This window comes from Hipposideros armiger, unplaced genomic scaffold (genome assembly GCF_001890085.2).
Source record: "Hipposideros armiger isolate ML-2016 unplaced genomic scaffold, ASM189008v1 scaffold_10, whole genome shotgun sequence".
Lineage (NCBI taxonomy): Eukaryota > Metazoa > Chordata > Mammalia > Chiroptera > Hipposideridae > Hipposideros > Hipposideros armiger.
The window spans coordinates 2,485,177-2,502,509 of record NW_017731360.1 but is presented as its reverse complement, the minus strand read 5'-3'; the positions used below and the strand labels follow the sequence as shown (position 1 = coordinate 2,502,509).

The window sequence follows — 17,333 nt, the reverse complement described above, 5'->3', positions numbered from 1 at the left end:
TTTTTTTTATTTCTGTGCAGCCAAAACAAAATATGAAAACATAGTGAATGCTGAGGCTAATGTCAGACTTCAGGTGTCATCACCATAGCCTTTGGAGTCAAATTGTTACAAGTTACAGAAGCATCTTTGCTGATTTTAGTAATGCTTTTTATGGCAAGCAAATGTTGCATATTTGAACTTATACATATTCTTTTTTATATGCCTTAAACATTTTTATATTCTGGGTAAGGTTTCAATTAAATAAAAAGCAAGTTTGAAAATGTCGGCTTTGGTTCATAGGTGTCAGACACCTGGGCTGGCCGCCTTACTGCTACCTCCCCAGCCCCATCTCAGGCCCTACTCCCCACCCTTCACCCCCTCCCATGGCCTCTCATTTCCTCTGCCAGTGGCCTGGGAACTCCTGATGGACAACCCACCGCTCCTGGAGGATGACACAACCTAAATGGAACTGGGACAGATGCAGGTTCTGAAACGTGACAGAAAAGGCTCAAGCCCCAAGCCCACCCAAACTTTTGGCCCATTTTCAGGACCATGGACAGCAGATAACGCCCTGCCCAGGCCCAGGCCTGGGAGGGAGCAGATGGGGCCGCACACTCACCCTTCTTGGTGGCTTCGAAGCTGTCATGGAAGTGAATCCTCTGGATGTCATAGGTCAAGGTTGTATTGGGCAGCAGAGTCCTGTTCCTGTTGATGATGTTGGCAGAAAATCGAAAGGCGTGCTCCTCAGCATTCATGACCTGGGCGTTGGGGCCGTCTGCATACTCGAAGATTCCTCCTGTGAGAAATCCGTAAAATTGTGTGTGCTGGGGAGGAAGGGGTGCTAACAAAAATGCTTGGCTCAGAACGTTTTATGGACAAGATCCCCGCACCCCCATTGTTCCATAATATCCTATATAATTCCCGTACACAGAAATTGTGCTGGAGCATAAGAATTATGAAAACGCTCCTAGTTCATTACACTCAGCTAGGAAATCCCTTATAACAGAGACTGACAAACAGAGCCAAAATAACATCACCAACTTATTAATATTGCTGTGAAAATTCTCAAGAGAGTGCTGGCAAGTAGAATCTACCAGAATGTTACAAGAATAACATACCATAACCATACAGACTTGTATTCCAGAAATGGAAGGGTGGTTCAATATAAAGAAATATATGACTATCACTCCATCACTTCGATAGTTTAAAGGGGGAAAAAATACACATAACCAACTTACAAAATGCAGAAAGGCGTTTACTAAAATCCAATATCTGATGCTGTTAAGAATGCTTAATAAACTAGCACGAGGAAAGATACTTCCTTGATGCATCTTTAGCTCAAATCGGCCTTTGATATCCCACTAATGGTGACACACTAGAGGCATTCTCATTAAAGAAGAAAAGGGAGGAGGATAAGGATTTAGACCACACTGTTAAACAATGAAATAAGAAAGAAAAAAAGGGGCAACCAAATGGCGTGTTGGTTAAGAGTTGGCTTGGGATGCCAGCTCTGAGCAGCAGGGCCCCGGTTTGGATCCCAAATAAGGGCCAGTAACGCTGCGCCCTCTACAGCTAAGATGGTGAACAACAGCTCAACCTGGAGCTGGGCTGCTGTGAGCCGCCAGTGATGGCGTAGGCTGCAGCCCCAGCTACAGTGACCTGCCGTGAGCTACCATGAGTGGCTGGCAGCCAGCGTGAGTGGCCAGCAGCTGGGGTGAGCTGCCATGAGCTGCCGTGAGCGGCAGTGCAATAGCTGGTGAGCGACTGCCTCACCCGGGAAGAGCACAATGATAATACCAACATGGGCCAGTGAAGCGACGTCCTCCACAACTAGACTGAAGAACAAAAGGACAGCAACTTGTCTGTCCCCCTTCCCCGATTCTGCAACACTGTTCCCCTCCCCAAATTCCCCAATAAAATCTTTAAAAGAAAGAAAGAAAGAAAGAAAGAAAGAAAGAAAGAAAGAAAGAAAGAAAGAAAGAAAGAAAGAAAGAAAGAAAGAAAAAGAATTGACAGGCATACATACCTCTTGGAAAGGAAAAAAATCTGTATTTGCAAATTATATAAATGCCTTCCTAAAAACCCTCAAAATAATCCCTAAACACGAAAACTAGTAGGAACTAGTAGGAGAGTCAAGTTAAATGACCAATGAGCACAAATAAGTAGTGTTTCTTTATATCAGCAACAACCAGTAAGAAAAATTAATATTGAAATAATTTCCTTTACAATACTAACAAAAATATTAAATAACTAATAATCAATCAAATAAGAAGTGTGCAATTCTAGTAAAAAAAATGAGAAAAACACCTTCAATGAGAGGCATAAAAGTAGACTTAAATGAGGAAGCATGACATGTTCCTGGATATTTAGGTTCAAGGGTAGATGTGTCAGTTTTCTCCAAATTAATTTCTCAGTTTAATTTAATTCCAATCAGAACCACAGAGGGATATTTCTTTTACTTGGCAAAATGACTCTAAAATGCATCTGGAAAACTAAACAGGAGATAACAGCCTAAAAAAGAGATGAGAGATGACTTGTACTGCCAGACTTAAAATATATCATAAAGCCAAAATAATTAAAACCATGTCTTAATGGCATTTGAAAACACAGATAGATCAATGGAATGAGATAAAAAGCATCCAAGAGAGATTCAAGTAGAGATAAGTATTTAAAGCATGATAAAGTTGGCTATTTCCAATCAGCAGGTAAAAGATGAGTTATTTAGTAATTGTGGTGAGACAATTATTCAATTATTTGGGAGAAATTTAAGTTAGATTCTAATCTTAAGCCATATATCAAAGTAAGTTCTAGATGGAGTGAAGATTAAATAGCAAGAAAGCAAGAAAAGGAAGGAGGAAAGGAAATACTATAAAAGTGCCAAAAAATGTATAGGTGAATATTACACAAAAATGAGATGGAGAAGGTCTTCCTAGGCATTTCAATAAAGTCAGAAACCATAGGATAAAGATTGATAACGCCATAGAAATAATAGAAAACTTGTATTTATCAAAACTACCATAAACAAAATAAAAAGGCAAACAACAAACTTGGAAACAATATTGGTAACATACTTATATATGGTGTATAAAAGCTGATACTCTTATTTTATAAAAAGCACTTAAAACCCAACCAAAAATACAAACCCTCCAACAGAAAAAATGTGTAAAGGGAACGCATGGATGTTTCACAAAAGAAAAACAAAATAATAATACAAAGGAGCTACTAACATATGAAGAAAAGTGCATTCTCCTTAATAATCAAATAAAGTCAATTTAAACCAACAGAGAGAGACCATTTTTTTGCCCACCCCATTGGCAAACATATAAAATAAATGATAACATCCAGCTTTGGTGAAGGTATCTGGAAACACACACTTGTTTAACTGTTGGTGGAAGTGGGAACTGGTACACCTGTCTTTCTTGGGGGCCTTAGAAATATATCAAAAGCCTTCAAAATGCTCATGTCTTTGACTCAATACTTCAGTTTCTAGAACTTGACTTCAATGATGGACACACAGATTATGGACAGGGAGGAAGAACTAGAGATGTCCAACACCAGAGAAATAGTTAATAAACTGCAATTTGCTATATGCATATATTTCCATATAACAGTAAAAATTCAATGATTTGGGAAATATTCATGATATATTTTAAGTGGAAAACAGAGGTTAGAAAGCCAGAGATACAGTGTGACTCCACGCTAGAAGAGGAAGAATGGAAGGAAGATGAGGAGGAAATTATAGCACTGACATAAGACTAGGAAACATTTCAAAACAACACAAGTGAATAGTCTTATGGTAGATTTACTTTGTTCTTTGTGCTTTTCTATATTTTCCAAATAAGACTTTATTTTTTTCTTTCTTTAGCCTTTTAAAAGATCAACTTCATGTATTATTTACATTAAGAAATTCCACACAGGGCAGGCCGAGTGGCGCGTTGGTTAAGAGTTGGCTTTGGATGCCAGCTCTGAGCAACAGGGCCCCAGTTCGGATCCCACATGAGGGCCAGTGACGCTGCGCCCTCTACAGCTAAGATGGTGAACAACAGCTCGACTTGGAGCTGGGCTGACACCGGCTATGGCATAGGCTGCAGGCCCTGCTGCAGTGGGCTGCCGTAAGCTACCGTGAGTGGCCAGCAGCCAGCCAGAGCTGCCATGAGCTGTGGTGAGTGGCCATCCAGTGGCTGGCAACCGATCTGCCTCACCCCGGGAAGAGCGCAATGATCACAATACCAACATGGGCCAGTGAAACGACGTCTTCCACTAAAGGACAGCAACTTGTCTGTTCCCCTTCCCTGATTCCCCAACGCTGTTCCCCTCCCTCAATTCCCCAATAAAATCTTTATTTTTGTTTTGTTTTTTTAGCTGAGCCATCCTGCTACCTGTTGGCAGCTCAGCGGCTGCTCAGCTCAGGCCGGGACTCGAACTGCTGTTGCTCAGAGCTCAAACTCTTGAGCGAGCTCTTAAACAACTGAGCCACTCGGCCGGCCCCCCAATAAAATCTTTTAAAAAAAAATTCCACACAGTTCACCTTGTTTTGAGTGTCCACTGGTTTTTAGTAAATCTACTGAGTTGTGTGACCATCACCACGATCCAGCTTCTCAACATTTCCATCACCCCCAAAAGCTCCCTTGTGCCCACTTACGGTTGATCATTGTTTTCACCCCCAGCCCCAGGCAACCACTAATTTACTTTCTGCCTCTAGAGAGCTGTCTTTTCTGGACATTGCATATACATGGGATGATGCAGTATGTGGTCTTCTGATCCGGCTTCTTTCACTTAGTATAATGTTTTTGAGGTTTATCCACGTGGCAGCATGTTCCAGCACTTCATTTCTTTTATTGTTAAATAACATTACTTTTTATAGAGGTACCACATTCGGTACATCCATAGATGTATCTGTTCTTTCGCAGTTGACGGGTATTTGGGTTATTTTAATAGTTTTGAAAAATTTTTTTGTTTTTTAAAGATTTTATTGGGGAATTGGGGGGAGGAGAACAGCATTGGGGAATCGGGGAAGGGGAACAGACAGGTAGACAAATTGCTGTTTTTGTTCTTCAGTCTAGTTGTGGAGGATGTCGCTTCGCTGGCCCATGTTGGTATGATCATTGTGCTCTTCCCGGATGAGGCAATCGGTCGCCGGTCGTTGGCTGGCTGCTCACAGCGGCTCCCGGTAGCTCACACCGGCTACCAGCTGCTCACACTGGCTTCCAGTCACTCACATAGCTCATGGCAGCCCACTGCAGCCCTGCTGCAGCCTACGCCGTCGCCGGCAACTCACAGCAGCCCAGCTCCAGGTCGAGCTGTTGTTCATCATCTTAGCTGTAGAGGGCGTAGCGTCACTGGCCCTCACTGTGGGATCCGAACCGCAGCCCTGCTGCTCAGAGCTGGTGCTCCCAAGCCAACTCTTAACCAGCTGAGCTACTCGGCCGGCCCTGAAATTTTTTTTTAAATAGTGAATGTTTTAAAAAATGGACAAATACTCCTGCATTCTCCCCCCCCCCCGTCCTCCCACACACACCAGGATTCCAGCAGGCTCACAATTTGTATCACATAGTGTGTTTGCATGTGCGTGTATAGAGGTGGGTATAAGCATGCCGAACAGACCCATACAACAAGATGAGAAGAATGCATTCCGAAACATGAAGAGGGGTTCTAGCTGAGTGGTAGGATTATGGGTGGCTTTAATTTCCTTTTTTGTGTTGTTCTGTATTTTCCAAACATTCTGCAGGGAGCGTGTGTTATATTTCTCATCAGAAAAACCATCATGTGATTGTGTGTTTAAAGGAAAATAAACGATCAAAATACCGTATGGCCCAGCAATTCCATTTCTAGGGATGTAAATCTAGCAAGTGTTAGAGATACATAAACACCTTTGTGTATAAGGATATTCTGGACACGCTATTTTGGATAAAAAATAGAAACAACTTAATGTCCCATAGTAGAAGATGACTCAATATATCAAAACCCACCCATATGGTGGAACATTAGCGACATTAACAGTCAGGGTATAGGGTGGCATAATAAGGTGTTGGGGATTTGCTTCCAAATAATATGGGAGGGGTGGATCTGGAGGGGGTGTGAATGGGGCAGGATGGGCCACGGGTTGCTGGGGTGAGGTGATGGCTACACAGCGACTCATTATACCATTCTCACTAAGTGTCTGTGACAGACATTCTCCATACAAAAAAAAATTTTTTTTTAAATCACAGTATAAATAAGACAAAAGTCACAAGCCATGGTAGTACAATTAGAAAAGAGACACACCGTTATCTGCAAATGTTTATGACTATACCCTTAAAAGCTCAAGAGAATCAGAGGAAAACCTAGGAGAAGCTAAACAGAGAGCTGATCAAGGGGCCAGCATGCAAATACAGAAAAACGTGTAGCCTTCCTCTACGTCAGCAATAAACCATGAGAAATTATAAGGGGGGAAAAAAAAGAGAGACCCTATTCACAACAGCAACAATGAAAAAATAAAATAGTTTACAATAAATGTGCAATTCCTATATCAAGAAAACTACAAAACTTTACTGGGGAACATAAAATACTTGAATAAATGGAGAGACATAACTTTCTCCTGGAAAGGAAGGCTCAATATTGTAAAAATGTCAGTTCTCCTCAAATTAATTTATAAATTTAATGGAATTCCAATTAAAATCAGAAAGGACATACCAGAAGGGCATACACCAAAATGTTAACAGAGGTTCACTCGAGAAAGGAAAAAGATAATGGATTGCTCCTGCTCAGAGCTTCCCCCCCAGGTCCTCTGCATTGAGTGATAGCTTTGGTAATAAGGAAAAAAGCTTTAAAAATCGCTCTTCAAGAATACTTAATGAATAGGAAATGCTCATCCTCTCTTCCTCAACCTCCCAAGCAACAAAATCATAGTACAGTATGATATCTATCTATCAAACCCAAAGCACATATTTGTATTTATAGAAAAAAAGACTGGAAAGATTTGTATCAACACGTTACCAGTGAGTATTTCTGAGTGAAGAGGTTTATGGATACTTTGAATCTTGCTCTTTGTATTTTCTTGATATTTCCAAATGATTTACAATAGATACGCATTCTTTTTATTATTTGAAAATGTAGAAATTAAAGAAGAGAGCCTGGGGAGAGGTCTGATCATTACAGGTCCCAAATGAGGGTCAAAGGTCATGGGACAAAGCCATTTCCTAGGGCTTCACACCTTCTTCCAGGCCTCTCACACCTTGGCAGGTAGGGGGAACAGGAGAGAGAGAAGCTAGTATCTCACAAGGGTAGTGATACATCTCAGCCACTGAGACCTACCAAGCTCAGGGACGGAGCTCAGTCTCAGACTACAGTTCAGTTCCATAGACACCCACCAGTCTCTGCCATGTGCCAACCTGTGACTGGGGGCTGGGATACCAAGAGAAGTCAGCGCTGGGTCCCTGCTCTCAAAGAGCGCTCAGCCAACAATAACCAGCATATGCATGGCGCAGTAGTGGAGAGGTTCCCAACTCAGGGTCCAGCGACAGCCACACATCAGTCTGAACCCTAGTTCCACCCACTGGAGGAAGTTACTCAATCTCTCAGACTCACTTTCTCCATCTGTTAAACGGGGCACGTCCTTCAAAGGGTTGATTCTTATGGCTAAAAAAGATAACTAGTAACTCAATTCATGGTCCATGACCAGGAGTTCCTACAGGAGAAGAGAAACCATGCTGTTTAGAAACACGAGATGAATTTTGAACTTCCACATTCTAGGGCAGCTGGTTGACAAACTTTTTCTATGAAGGACCAGATAAATATTTTGGCTTTGTGGGCCACATGGTCTATTATTCAACTCCTCCACTGTAGCATGAAAGCAGCCATAGACATCATGTAAACAAATGGGTGTGGCTGAGTTCCAATAAAACTTTATTTACAAAAGCAGGTGGTGGGTGGGATGTGGCAGTCCATACACTCTGGGTGTAATCTGTCCCCTGTTCTAGGGGAAAGGCAGCCTTCATCTCAGCGATAAGCACCTGAGGGTCTGGATCGAGAAGATAAGATTATGATCGTTCTAAATTGCTGTGCAAAAGAAACAAAGATGGGATGCTGAGCTTTTGAATGGGGGAGGATAGGACAGAGGGCCTAAGAGAAAGGGAATAGGTAGGAAGTGGGCGCAAAAAAGAGAGAAAGGAAGAAAACCCAGGTCCAAAGGCAGGCGGGCCAGTAAGAAATCCCCCACGGCGGGAAGGAGGGATGTTAGTGGTGATGCCAGGTGCTCGCTTTCCAGCTAGCTTGCACTGTCACCTCCCTCTCTTACAGGAGCCCCTGGTTTAGGGAAGTCTGCCACAGAAAACTGACACCAGCTTGTGCTCTTTGGGGAAAGCGAAGGAAGGTGGGCAGTGCCCAGCACAGGGTGAATCAGGGCAGAGAGGACAAGAGGTGCCGGAAGTGGAATGAGAGAGGAGATGGGAAGGTCAGCAGAGAAGGAAGCTGGAGCAAGCGGTGATTAGGAGAGAACCGGAAGCACTGGAGCATTCTCAGAGGCGAGGGAAGTGCCTCCCACCCCCTAAATGCAGCCTGAGGATGGGAGTCATTCTACTTGAACATGTAAGGGCAAAGTGACCCCAAAAGTTTCAATGTCTTGGGACACCCAGGCAGCAAATATGTGGGTGAAACACAGAGGTTCAGGGAATGGGTTCTGGGTTTGAATCCTAGTTCCATTCACAGGCTGCCCTTTTCTCTAGAGAACTGTTCTCAGCTGAAGGAAGCCACCTTGCCCAGGAGTTTACACCAATCACCTGTGCCCTGGGGGCAGTCTGCAGTCAACGGCTAATACTGGGACTCAAAAGGGTGGCCCCCTTGCCTCAGGGTGGGGGCAACTCTGTGGTGCAGGTATGCCCCAAAACCCCCCGCCCCCCAACACCCTCAGTCATTGCATCAAGCAAAGGCCAGATCTTACCTGAGGACACATCTTTGCCTCCCAGCCCTGCCCCCCAGCTTTGATCACTCCCCTACTGGCTTTTCCTAAAGAGCACTCTTCCCCTCTATCCACCCCATGCACCCAAATCCCTGGCTCAGGCTCTGCATCTAGGGGTCCTGACCTCAAACAGGGGTGACATTACTCTGGGCGGGAGTATCAACCACATTCAGCCTTTAGTGATTTTGGAGGAAGAGAAGAGGGCACTAAACCTCATCAATTAATAAGCCGGTGAGGGTTCTTTTTTCTACCCTCTCCCTTCTGGGTCCTCTCAACCCCTTCCCCTTTTGTGCAGGGAGTTTCAGAAGCTCAGGCTCTGATGGCCTGTGGCTCTGGTTCAAGCTCTGCTCCATGGAAGAAAGGCTGCTTTGGGTCTTGGCTTCTGGAGAGAGCAACCTACCCCCTGAGAGGCAGCTCCCCCATTCATCTGGCTCTTCTCCATTTTCTTTCTTCCCATACATTCCTCATGATCGTTATTTAAAGAGGCTAATAAGTAGGTTGGCACCATTGATTAATGCATAATCTTAATCATGATTGCATAGTGTAATTGGCATTAATTTGAAGAGCCAGTTCATTATGAAAATAATTGTCACTGCTTTCTGCTTTAATAAAATGGAGCAGACACACCAGGGCTGCTGAGGAAATGGGATGGGGTATGAGTGTGTGTGTGTGTGTGTGTGTGTGTGTATGTGTGTGTGTGTGTGTATCCCACAAGATATACACGGGGGGTGGAACACAGGTGCAGCTGGAACGTTTTTTCAAAAAAAATCTTGAGTGGAAACCGAATGGTTAAAACAAATAGTAATGATGATAATAATAACATCAACAATGAGAACAACTGATTGTATCAGAGGTGACGCTGAGTGCTTTCCACCCACTTCATTGAATACTCATAAGAACCTCTACAGCCACATTAGAGAGCAACTATAATTGCCCCATTTTACATAAGAGATAACTGAGGCCCAGGGGGTAACTTAGGGATGTCGTTACAACTACTAAATGGCAAATTCCCTTCTCCTCTACAACCACAGCCAGCTTGCTAGAGCCAATAGTTACATTTCCAGGAATTCTGAAAGACAGCTATTAAGCCATTGGCAGCTTGAAATAGGCCACAGTGAGAGCATTTACACCACAGAAATAAGCAGATGCTACAAAGCAGGACTTTTTTCCTGGAGAGCGCATTCACTAGTCCACCACGGCCCCAAGCCCATTTCTATCATCTGGGCTCTTAGAGACTTGATGCCACAGTTCCTGAAAAGGCTCTGTAGTCCCCAGGGCTCTGCCAAGCACAGCAGCATGAAGACCACTGCTCAGACCTCACCTCACCTACAGACAGTAGAACTTGGGACCGGGAGTAGGGGTTGGAGGGATGGAACTGGCTGTGCCAACTGGAACCAACTTCCTTCTTGCTCCTTCTACAATGTTTTGAGGAACATGCTGTTGTCATATGTTTTGAGAAACATTCTGAATACCCTAAGCATAAATGCCCATATGTTTAAGATTGCTTTTCTTACATCTCTGGAAGTGTGCCCAAATGGTGGAATTTCCCTGCCTCCCAGGTAAGCATGCTATGGTGGCCTGTGTAGAGCTGAATGTGACTGCAAAAATCAGGAGGAAGGGTTGTCATTGCTGCTCTGCCACACCTCATCATTCAGGACAAGGTCCTGGAGGCAGCCCCTTCCCTGCCCCTCACTGTCTGGGCAGATGGCCCTAGAGGTCCCCCCAGACGCAGGTCCTAGGGCAGATGGAGCAGAAGGCTGGGTCCCTTGCTTTTAAGCCCATGACCTCATGACCATCTAGGGCTGGTCTGGAGTCTGTTGAGAGTTTTCTTTCTCTTGAACAACTTTGTACTCTTGAATTCGGCCCTTGCAAAAGCAGCCTGAGCTCAGAGTCCCTCTGAGCTCAGTGAGCTTGGGAGGCTCAGGCAGGGCCTGTAGCATGTTGCCACCATCTGTCTGGCAGTCGAGTCCCAGGAGACATTCATATTCCCAGCACCAAGCCCAGGCACTGTCTGTCCTCTGGGGCCTGAGTGTACTCTTTCTTTTTCTAGTTTGCTTTGTTCTTCCGAAGTTTCCAAGGTGTCGTAGATTAATTGAGACGCTGATCAGTGAAATTGTTGCCAACAGCCTCTTCCGGGGGCCACCTCCCTGTCTGTTCTGATGAGGGCTCTGTCTTCTCCCTGCCAGAACCCCTGCGGCTCTGTGCAGCCTGTGGGTTGAGAACCAGGCTCTGCTCTCTGCTGCACCTTAGCCAGTCTTTCAGGGGCCCTTGGAACTTGCCCTGGTCTCTCTATGCCCTTGTCTCAGCAGGAAGAGGAGTCAGAGAACAAATTGGCTGGCCTTCCCTGATGAGCACAGTATATGGTTTATAGAAGGTGAGCAGCGCCCAGCAGAAAAGGTCCAGGGATGGGCTTTCTGAGGTTATGGGCAAGGGAGGGGAGACAAGGAGTATATGTGCCTATTTATTCATGCATTCATCCATTCATTCATTCCTTCACTCCCCAGTTTATTGGCTACCACTGTGAACGAGGCACTAAGCTGAGCACTGAGTGAGTCAGAGAGAGACCACGCATGCTCTCAGCCCTTCAGGAGCTCACAGCTTGGAAGAAGAAAAGACAGGAGGGGCGTGAAGAAAAACGCTATACGGGTAACAACTCTCCATGTGATAGGAACGGCCTACAAAGCTGGGGAGCCTCAGAGAGGAGAGCGTGGGGAACGTCTTCACGGAGGGAGCAGCATCGGGCCTGCGTGGAGCTGATGTGTGCAGGGAGTATGGCAGCCCGTGGGGGGGAGAGGGCTGGTCTTGGGCGGGTGTCAGGGGCATGAGAACTTGTGCTAGGACAGGGCCAGTGGGGGGACGGAGGGGCCAGGCGGGAAGGGAGCTGCAGCGCTTGCTCTTCTAGGGCTGGGCAAAGATGAGATGAGGGAGGGAGATGGGGTCTGGGAGAGGGGGCATCGAAAGAGGGCTCCTGAGTCCGGATGACGAGGGAAGTCCAGCTCAGCATGTGGACTCTGCAGCCCGATGGCCTGGGTTTGAAATGACCCCACCGCTTTCCAGCTGTATGTCCTTGGGCAAGTCCCTTCACTGCCCTGTGCATCTGTTTCATCATCTGAAGACAGGGCTATTAATAGCACTTACAACAGAGGGCTGTTTTGAGGCTTAAATGGCATAAATCATCGAAGGCACATCGTGAGCCCTCGATAAGGGTAAAGCATTATTATGAGATGACAGGGAAGCTGGGGGGTGGGGGGGGCTTTATCTGAGATGAGGGCATCCAGAGAAAGAGCAGATCTTAGGAGAGGATGTGCACTCTCGTGGGGTCCCCGGGGAGGGGCTCCTGATTGAGTCCCAGGGCCTAGTGGCAGTTGTTTTAATTGATCTGGCGATGTGCGGAGCTTGTCTGTACAACAAGTCAAATATCGCAGAATCGACCGCGTCGGGAGGATGGCTGGAGGCTTCCCTCGCTGCCCAGAGACCCTGATGACCGATGGGCTGTCATCAGGCGGAGGAGCAGGCGGCAGAGCTGCTGGGGAAAGGGCTGGGGTGGGGGGAGGGACGGAACTGCAGAGAGTCCCAGTGAGCAGTGAGCGCCCTTGCCGGAGGGGCAGGAGGACTGAAGATCTAGACTCGCCAGAGACACTGGTGGGGCTGTCCCACCTCCTAGATGGGCAGAGCCATCACACAGCCCGCCCTCCCACACACGCCCACAGCAGAAAGGCCGGCCCTAAGCCTGGCATTCCGGGCCACTCCGGGTCCAGCCTGACCTCTCTCCAGCCTCAGCTCCTCCAGGTAGCACGTCCTCCACCCACACTGCCTTCTCACCCTTCCCTTCATGTTTCCGACCCTTCGCACGTGCTCGTCCTCTGCCTGGATCACCATTCACTTTCTCTGTTTCCTCCCTGCAAACCTGGCTTCCCTGTTGCCCTTCTGAGCCTTGTAGCAGATGCTGCCCTTATGCCCTTGTCCCGCCCGACAGGCCACCAGCACACATTTCCTCTGCTCGCCCTGGGCCTTCTCTGGCAACGGTGGAGGCGTGGCCAACACAGGCCAGGCCACAGGAGCCAGGGAGTTCAGAGCTCAGCAGCAGCCTCAGCCAAGGGGACAGGGCGCAGGTGGACAAACCCCAGCTTCCCTGCCCCTCAGAGGCACAATTTCGAGGCACCATCTACAGTTTCTCAAAGGGCGCCAGCAGGGCTGAGCCCAGTCACCATAGTGTAACCACCTACTCACACGGCTTCATGCCCTGCCCTCCCTTGCCTGTGCACCCCCATGCTTCCTGGGGGGTGCCTCCCAGAGAAATCACTCCCATCCTAGTCTTTGTTGCGGGGCCTGCTTTTGGGGATCCCGGACTCAGTCACCTTCCCTGAGCTCCGAATCCATCCTCCTATGTATCCTCCCACGTGTTAGGCTGTGTCGCGTGCCCCCCTCCTCCGTTAGGCTGCGGTCATCTGGAGCGTGGGCACACACCTTAGCCATCCTGGCATCTCCTTCCTGTCCCCAGTGCCTAACACACTATCCAGCACAGTGAAGACATGTTTGTTAAATAAATGCATATATAAGTGCATGTGCACGTATGTACACACACACACACACACTGCTTGTTTTGAAAAGCTAATTCCAGTTCAGGACTCTGATGCCCAAGCGACAAAGCAGAAAACACACAAATATCCTTGAGACCATCTGCTACGACGATGCTCAGCCAGGAGGGCAACAGGTCTTGCAGCTTTCAAACCCAAACCCCGCAATGATCAGCTCTGCCCAGATGAGGAAGCTGCAGCCAAGGTGCCCGCAGGAGGCCCCCGGCCCTCACATGGGCGGCTAGGGTGCTGTGTGCCTGCAGGTGTGGCCCGGTGGCTGTAGGCAGAGGAGCTGGCTCTCCCCGGCCGGGGGTGGACTCTACAACCAGCCCTAATTGGGGCTCATCGCCATAGTGGTGTCAGCAGCTGGACGATAGATAGCCCTGCCTCTGGCAGCCCCTAAGTGCTAGCCTGTCTGCCCACAGCCCTGCCCTGAGAATGCCAGGAGGCCCAATCTAAGGCCACTCCAGATATGGTGTGGGCAGAGGCAAGGGGCACAGGGAGCAGAAGCCGGGAAATTAGTGGAGGAGAAAGAGGCAGTCGGTTCTGCATTATTACTCCCATCCTCATCTGTTTTAAATATCAATTGCTATGCAGGTTAAACACTTATTCAGATGCCTTTTAGCTTAAAAGCAAGTTAATTGATCTCTGGAGATCCTGAATGAACAGTGAAGAAACTGCACTAATTATAGAATCAACTTCCACTTCTCTATTTTGTTTTGTTTCTTCTCTGACAATACTGCTGGAGTGACAGAAAGGGGTCTGGTAGAGAAAAAACATGTTGTTTTTATTAGGCTGTAACAACAAACACAGCCTCTCCCTGCCTCCTCCCACTCCGGCCTGCAGCTCTGGGATGAGCTCTCCCAGGTGGGCCTCCTAGGCACACCTCTCCCAGGTGGGAACTCTCAAAGGCAGGACTTCACGCTGCTGAAAATACCAGTGCGGTTCACGACCAGCCAGAACCCACCACGGTAGTCTACCCTCTTTCCACCCACCCTGCAGGCCCTCCCCACCCCTCCAGAAAAAAACCAACATAAATGGCACTAAAGCTGCTTCAGGTCCACTTCCTGCTGACACACTCTGACCTCCTCTGGGGTCTTAGCTGGTGCCTTTGCACTGGCCTCCTGGAAATAGCTGGTATAGCCTAGCTTCGCCTTGGCATCCTCTGGTCCCTCCCACAGCTCCCTGCTCACCTCGAGTTCCCACGCTCCAGCCCCACGGTGCCTGGACCACACAGTGTGGGAGCCTGGGGTTCCTCAGCTGCTAACAGTAGGTTCCTCGCCCCTGCCTGGGGAGACCTGTCCTTTGTCTTTCTCTTCTCATCCCACCCAGGCTCTGACTCTATCCACTCTGCTGCCTTGGGTAGAACAGAGAATGGGCACTTCCAGTTCGGCTCGAGGGGCAGCTGTGTCCCTGCTATTGCAGTCAGTGTGCAGGCAGCCTAATGTCTTCCGCACGCTGGGGAAACTACAAGTTAAACAAAAGCTGAGCAGGTCTCTTTTCTGCAGGACTTCTCTGGGCATTTACTCCTCTCGTGTGCAGCCTCTGAGACGGGGAGCAGAGCCAGCAACATTTCCCAAACTTCCTTGACAACCGTGGAAACCTTTTTCGGCAGAGCGTCTCACCGGAAACATGCTTGAGGAATCGCTGCGTGACAGTGATTTTGGCAAAAGTGTTTTTCCTTCTGAGGTGTGAGCTATTTGAAGTGCAGAGCCGGAGCCTTCACATCTCAGTCCACCCCACAGCCCTGGTCCCTAGCTCCGAGCGCCAGAGGCCAGAAAGAGTGAAGAAAATATGACAGCGAAAGCATTCAATCTACTTAACACTGGGGGTCCAGTGTGACGGATTTGGTTTGTTACTGGATTGATTCTGGGACACCAGTGACTGGTTGTTAGAACACAGCTTAGAGGTGTGATTACTCCACTAGGTTCTCGTGTGTGTGTGTGTGTGTGTGCGCGCGCGCATGAGCGCGCGCACACACACACCTGGGCAGGTGTGGGCACATGTCTCACCTGGGGGAGGGCACAGCAAGGAGGGGAGCTTCCCCTCCAATTCATCAGCCCGATGCTTTGTGACTGTCTCCCCAAGGCATTGCATTGAAATAAGAGATTCTGACTTAATTATGATCATTAGCAAAGGAGACTCCTTGCATCTTCACAAGCTCTCAGCTCATACACAGGAATTCCCAGTGACCTTGTCCCCCACCCACACCGCTGATAGAGGCTTTCATCCATTCAGCCCTTCCTTCATTCAACAAGCACTCAGGAAACACCTCCCGTGTGTCAGGCACTGGGCACACAGCACATACACACAGTAGGGGAGACCTCTACCCGGGTGACACAATGTGTATTTCCTCAAAGCTCTTAATGTAGGTTGAAAAGGTACTTGCTATCTGCTTTATAGTCTGCTTCTCCCTGCCACCCACCCCCCCACACTCCCATCCCCCAGGCCACCACTAGAATATAAGCTCTTTGAGCATACAGATCTTGTTCACCACTTTCTCTTCAGTGCTAGAACAGGGCCTGGCACATAGTAGGCATTCAATAAATATTTCTCAACTATAAATCAATATGTATGAAACATGCAAGTGTAAGCAAGCATGAAATGGCTAAACAACAAAACTCCAGGGAGGTAACGCATGGTTGGCAGCTTTTAACCAGAGTTGCTGCTGAAGGGGACAAAAAAGCAAGAATATAATTCAGGGCTTTTAAACGGTGGGGGGAGGAGGGGAATTCCTTATAGGAGCATCCAGATCAGAAAGCTGAACACTAATTGCCAAAAGCCAGCAAGACCCCTCATCCCCCCCAGTCCAAGCCCCTCAATCAGCCCGAGGTGGTTTATAACGGGCAGGACAGCAGGGCATTCTCAGGACTGGAGCAAAGTTTCCATCTCAAAATTTGCATGGACTGTCAGCAGCCACGGAGAAAAGAAGTAGCTTGAATTTTTAAAATATAGGTTTAAAGATGCCAACCGCTAAACCCTGCACTTTGAAAAAATGCAAAGACAGAATTTTCTGCATAACCATCTGGTATGAATGAGCAGCGGGACTAACAGCAATTTAGGCGTCCTAAGATGGAGTCTACGACGTTTCTCGTTTTGTTTTCAGAGGAAGAAACGGGAGCGCAGAGAAGTTAGTGACTTGTCCAACATCACAAAGCTTCTGCAGCTCCAGGCGTGGGCCACGCCTTGCTCTGGTCTGATTAGGAGCCTAAGGCCGTAAACAGCACGCTGGTCCAGCCCACACCCAACAGGGATCCTCCTTCCTCAGCCTGAGCTGGGAAAGGAGCTCGCCTGGTAGTTAACCACCAGCACCCAGAGTCCTTCCATCTGTAGGTTATTCATAAATCAGTGTTGTGAGACGTATGTTTACCTGTTTAGTAAATGGTGTGTGGTTCTCATGCTACAGTATGGGGTTCAGTCATTTCCAACTCATTCTTTCATTGCCTTAAAAGGTTATAATTAACAACAACAAAACAAACAAACAAACAAAGAACGCTTCAGGTATTTCCGAGTAGAAGGAATTAGGCCATGAGATTACAACAGGCGAAATCTTGTTTTCCAAAAGGACAGGTCACGTAAGTAAGTGCCCCTTCCAGAATGGGCCCTGCTCACGCCTGGCTGGGCTGCCTGCTGTCCTCGCCCCGGAGAGGGGTGTTCAGCACCACCCCCAAGGGCATGTTGCCTTTTGATGACAGGCTGACAGCCTCCAGGCTGTGGAGGAACAGGCGGTTGGGCAAGGATCTCTGTCCTGTGATCTACCTTCAAGTCCTCTGCAATAGCCCTGACCCAACTTTTCTGAAATCAAGTAAAACAGGTCCTCACGTAGCTCCATTTCATCCAAC

General features: G+C 47.6%; 1 protein-coding gene across 2 annotated transcripts in view; it reads right to left on the bottom strand.

The window, feature by feature from the left end:
* Window positions 1–17,333, bottom strand: part of GRIK3 (glutamate ionotropic receptor kainate type subunit 3) — a 229,115-nt gene that overhangs the window by 83,152 nt on the left and 128,630 nt on the right. For both annotated transcript variants that reach the window (XM_019658746.1, XM_019658736.1), the window contains exon 2: window positions 599–775. In XM_019658746.1, the coding sequence (XP_019514291.1) occupies window positions 599–775 (177 nt within the window). The remainder of the gene's footprint in view (window positions 1–598; window positions 776–17,333) is intronic.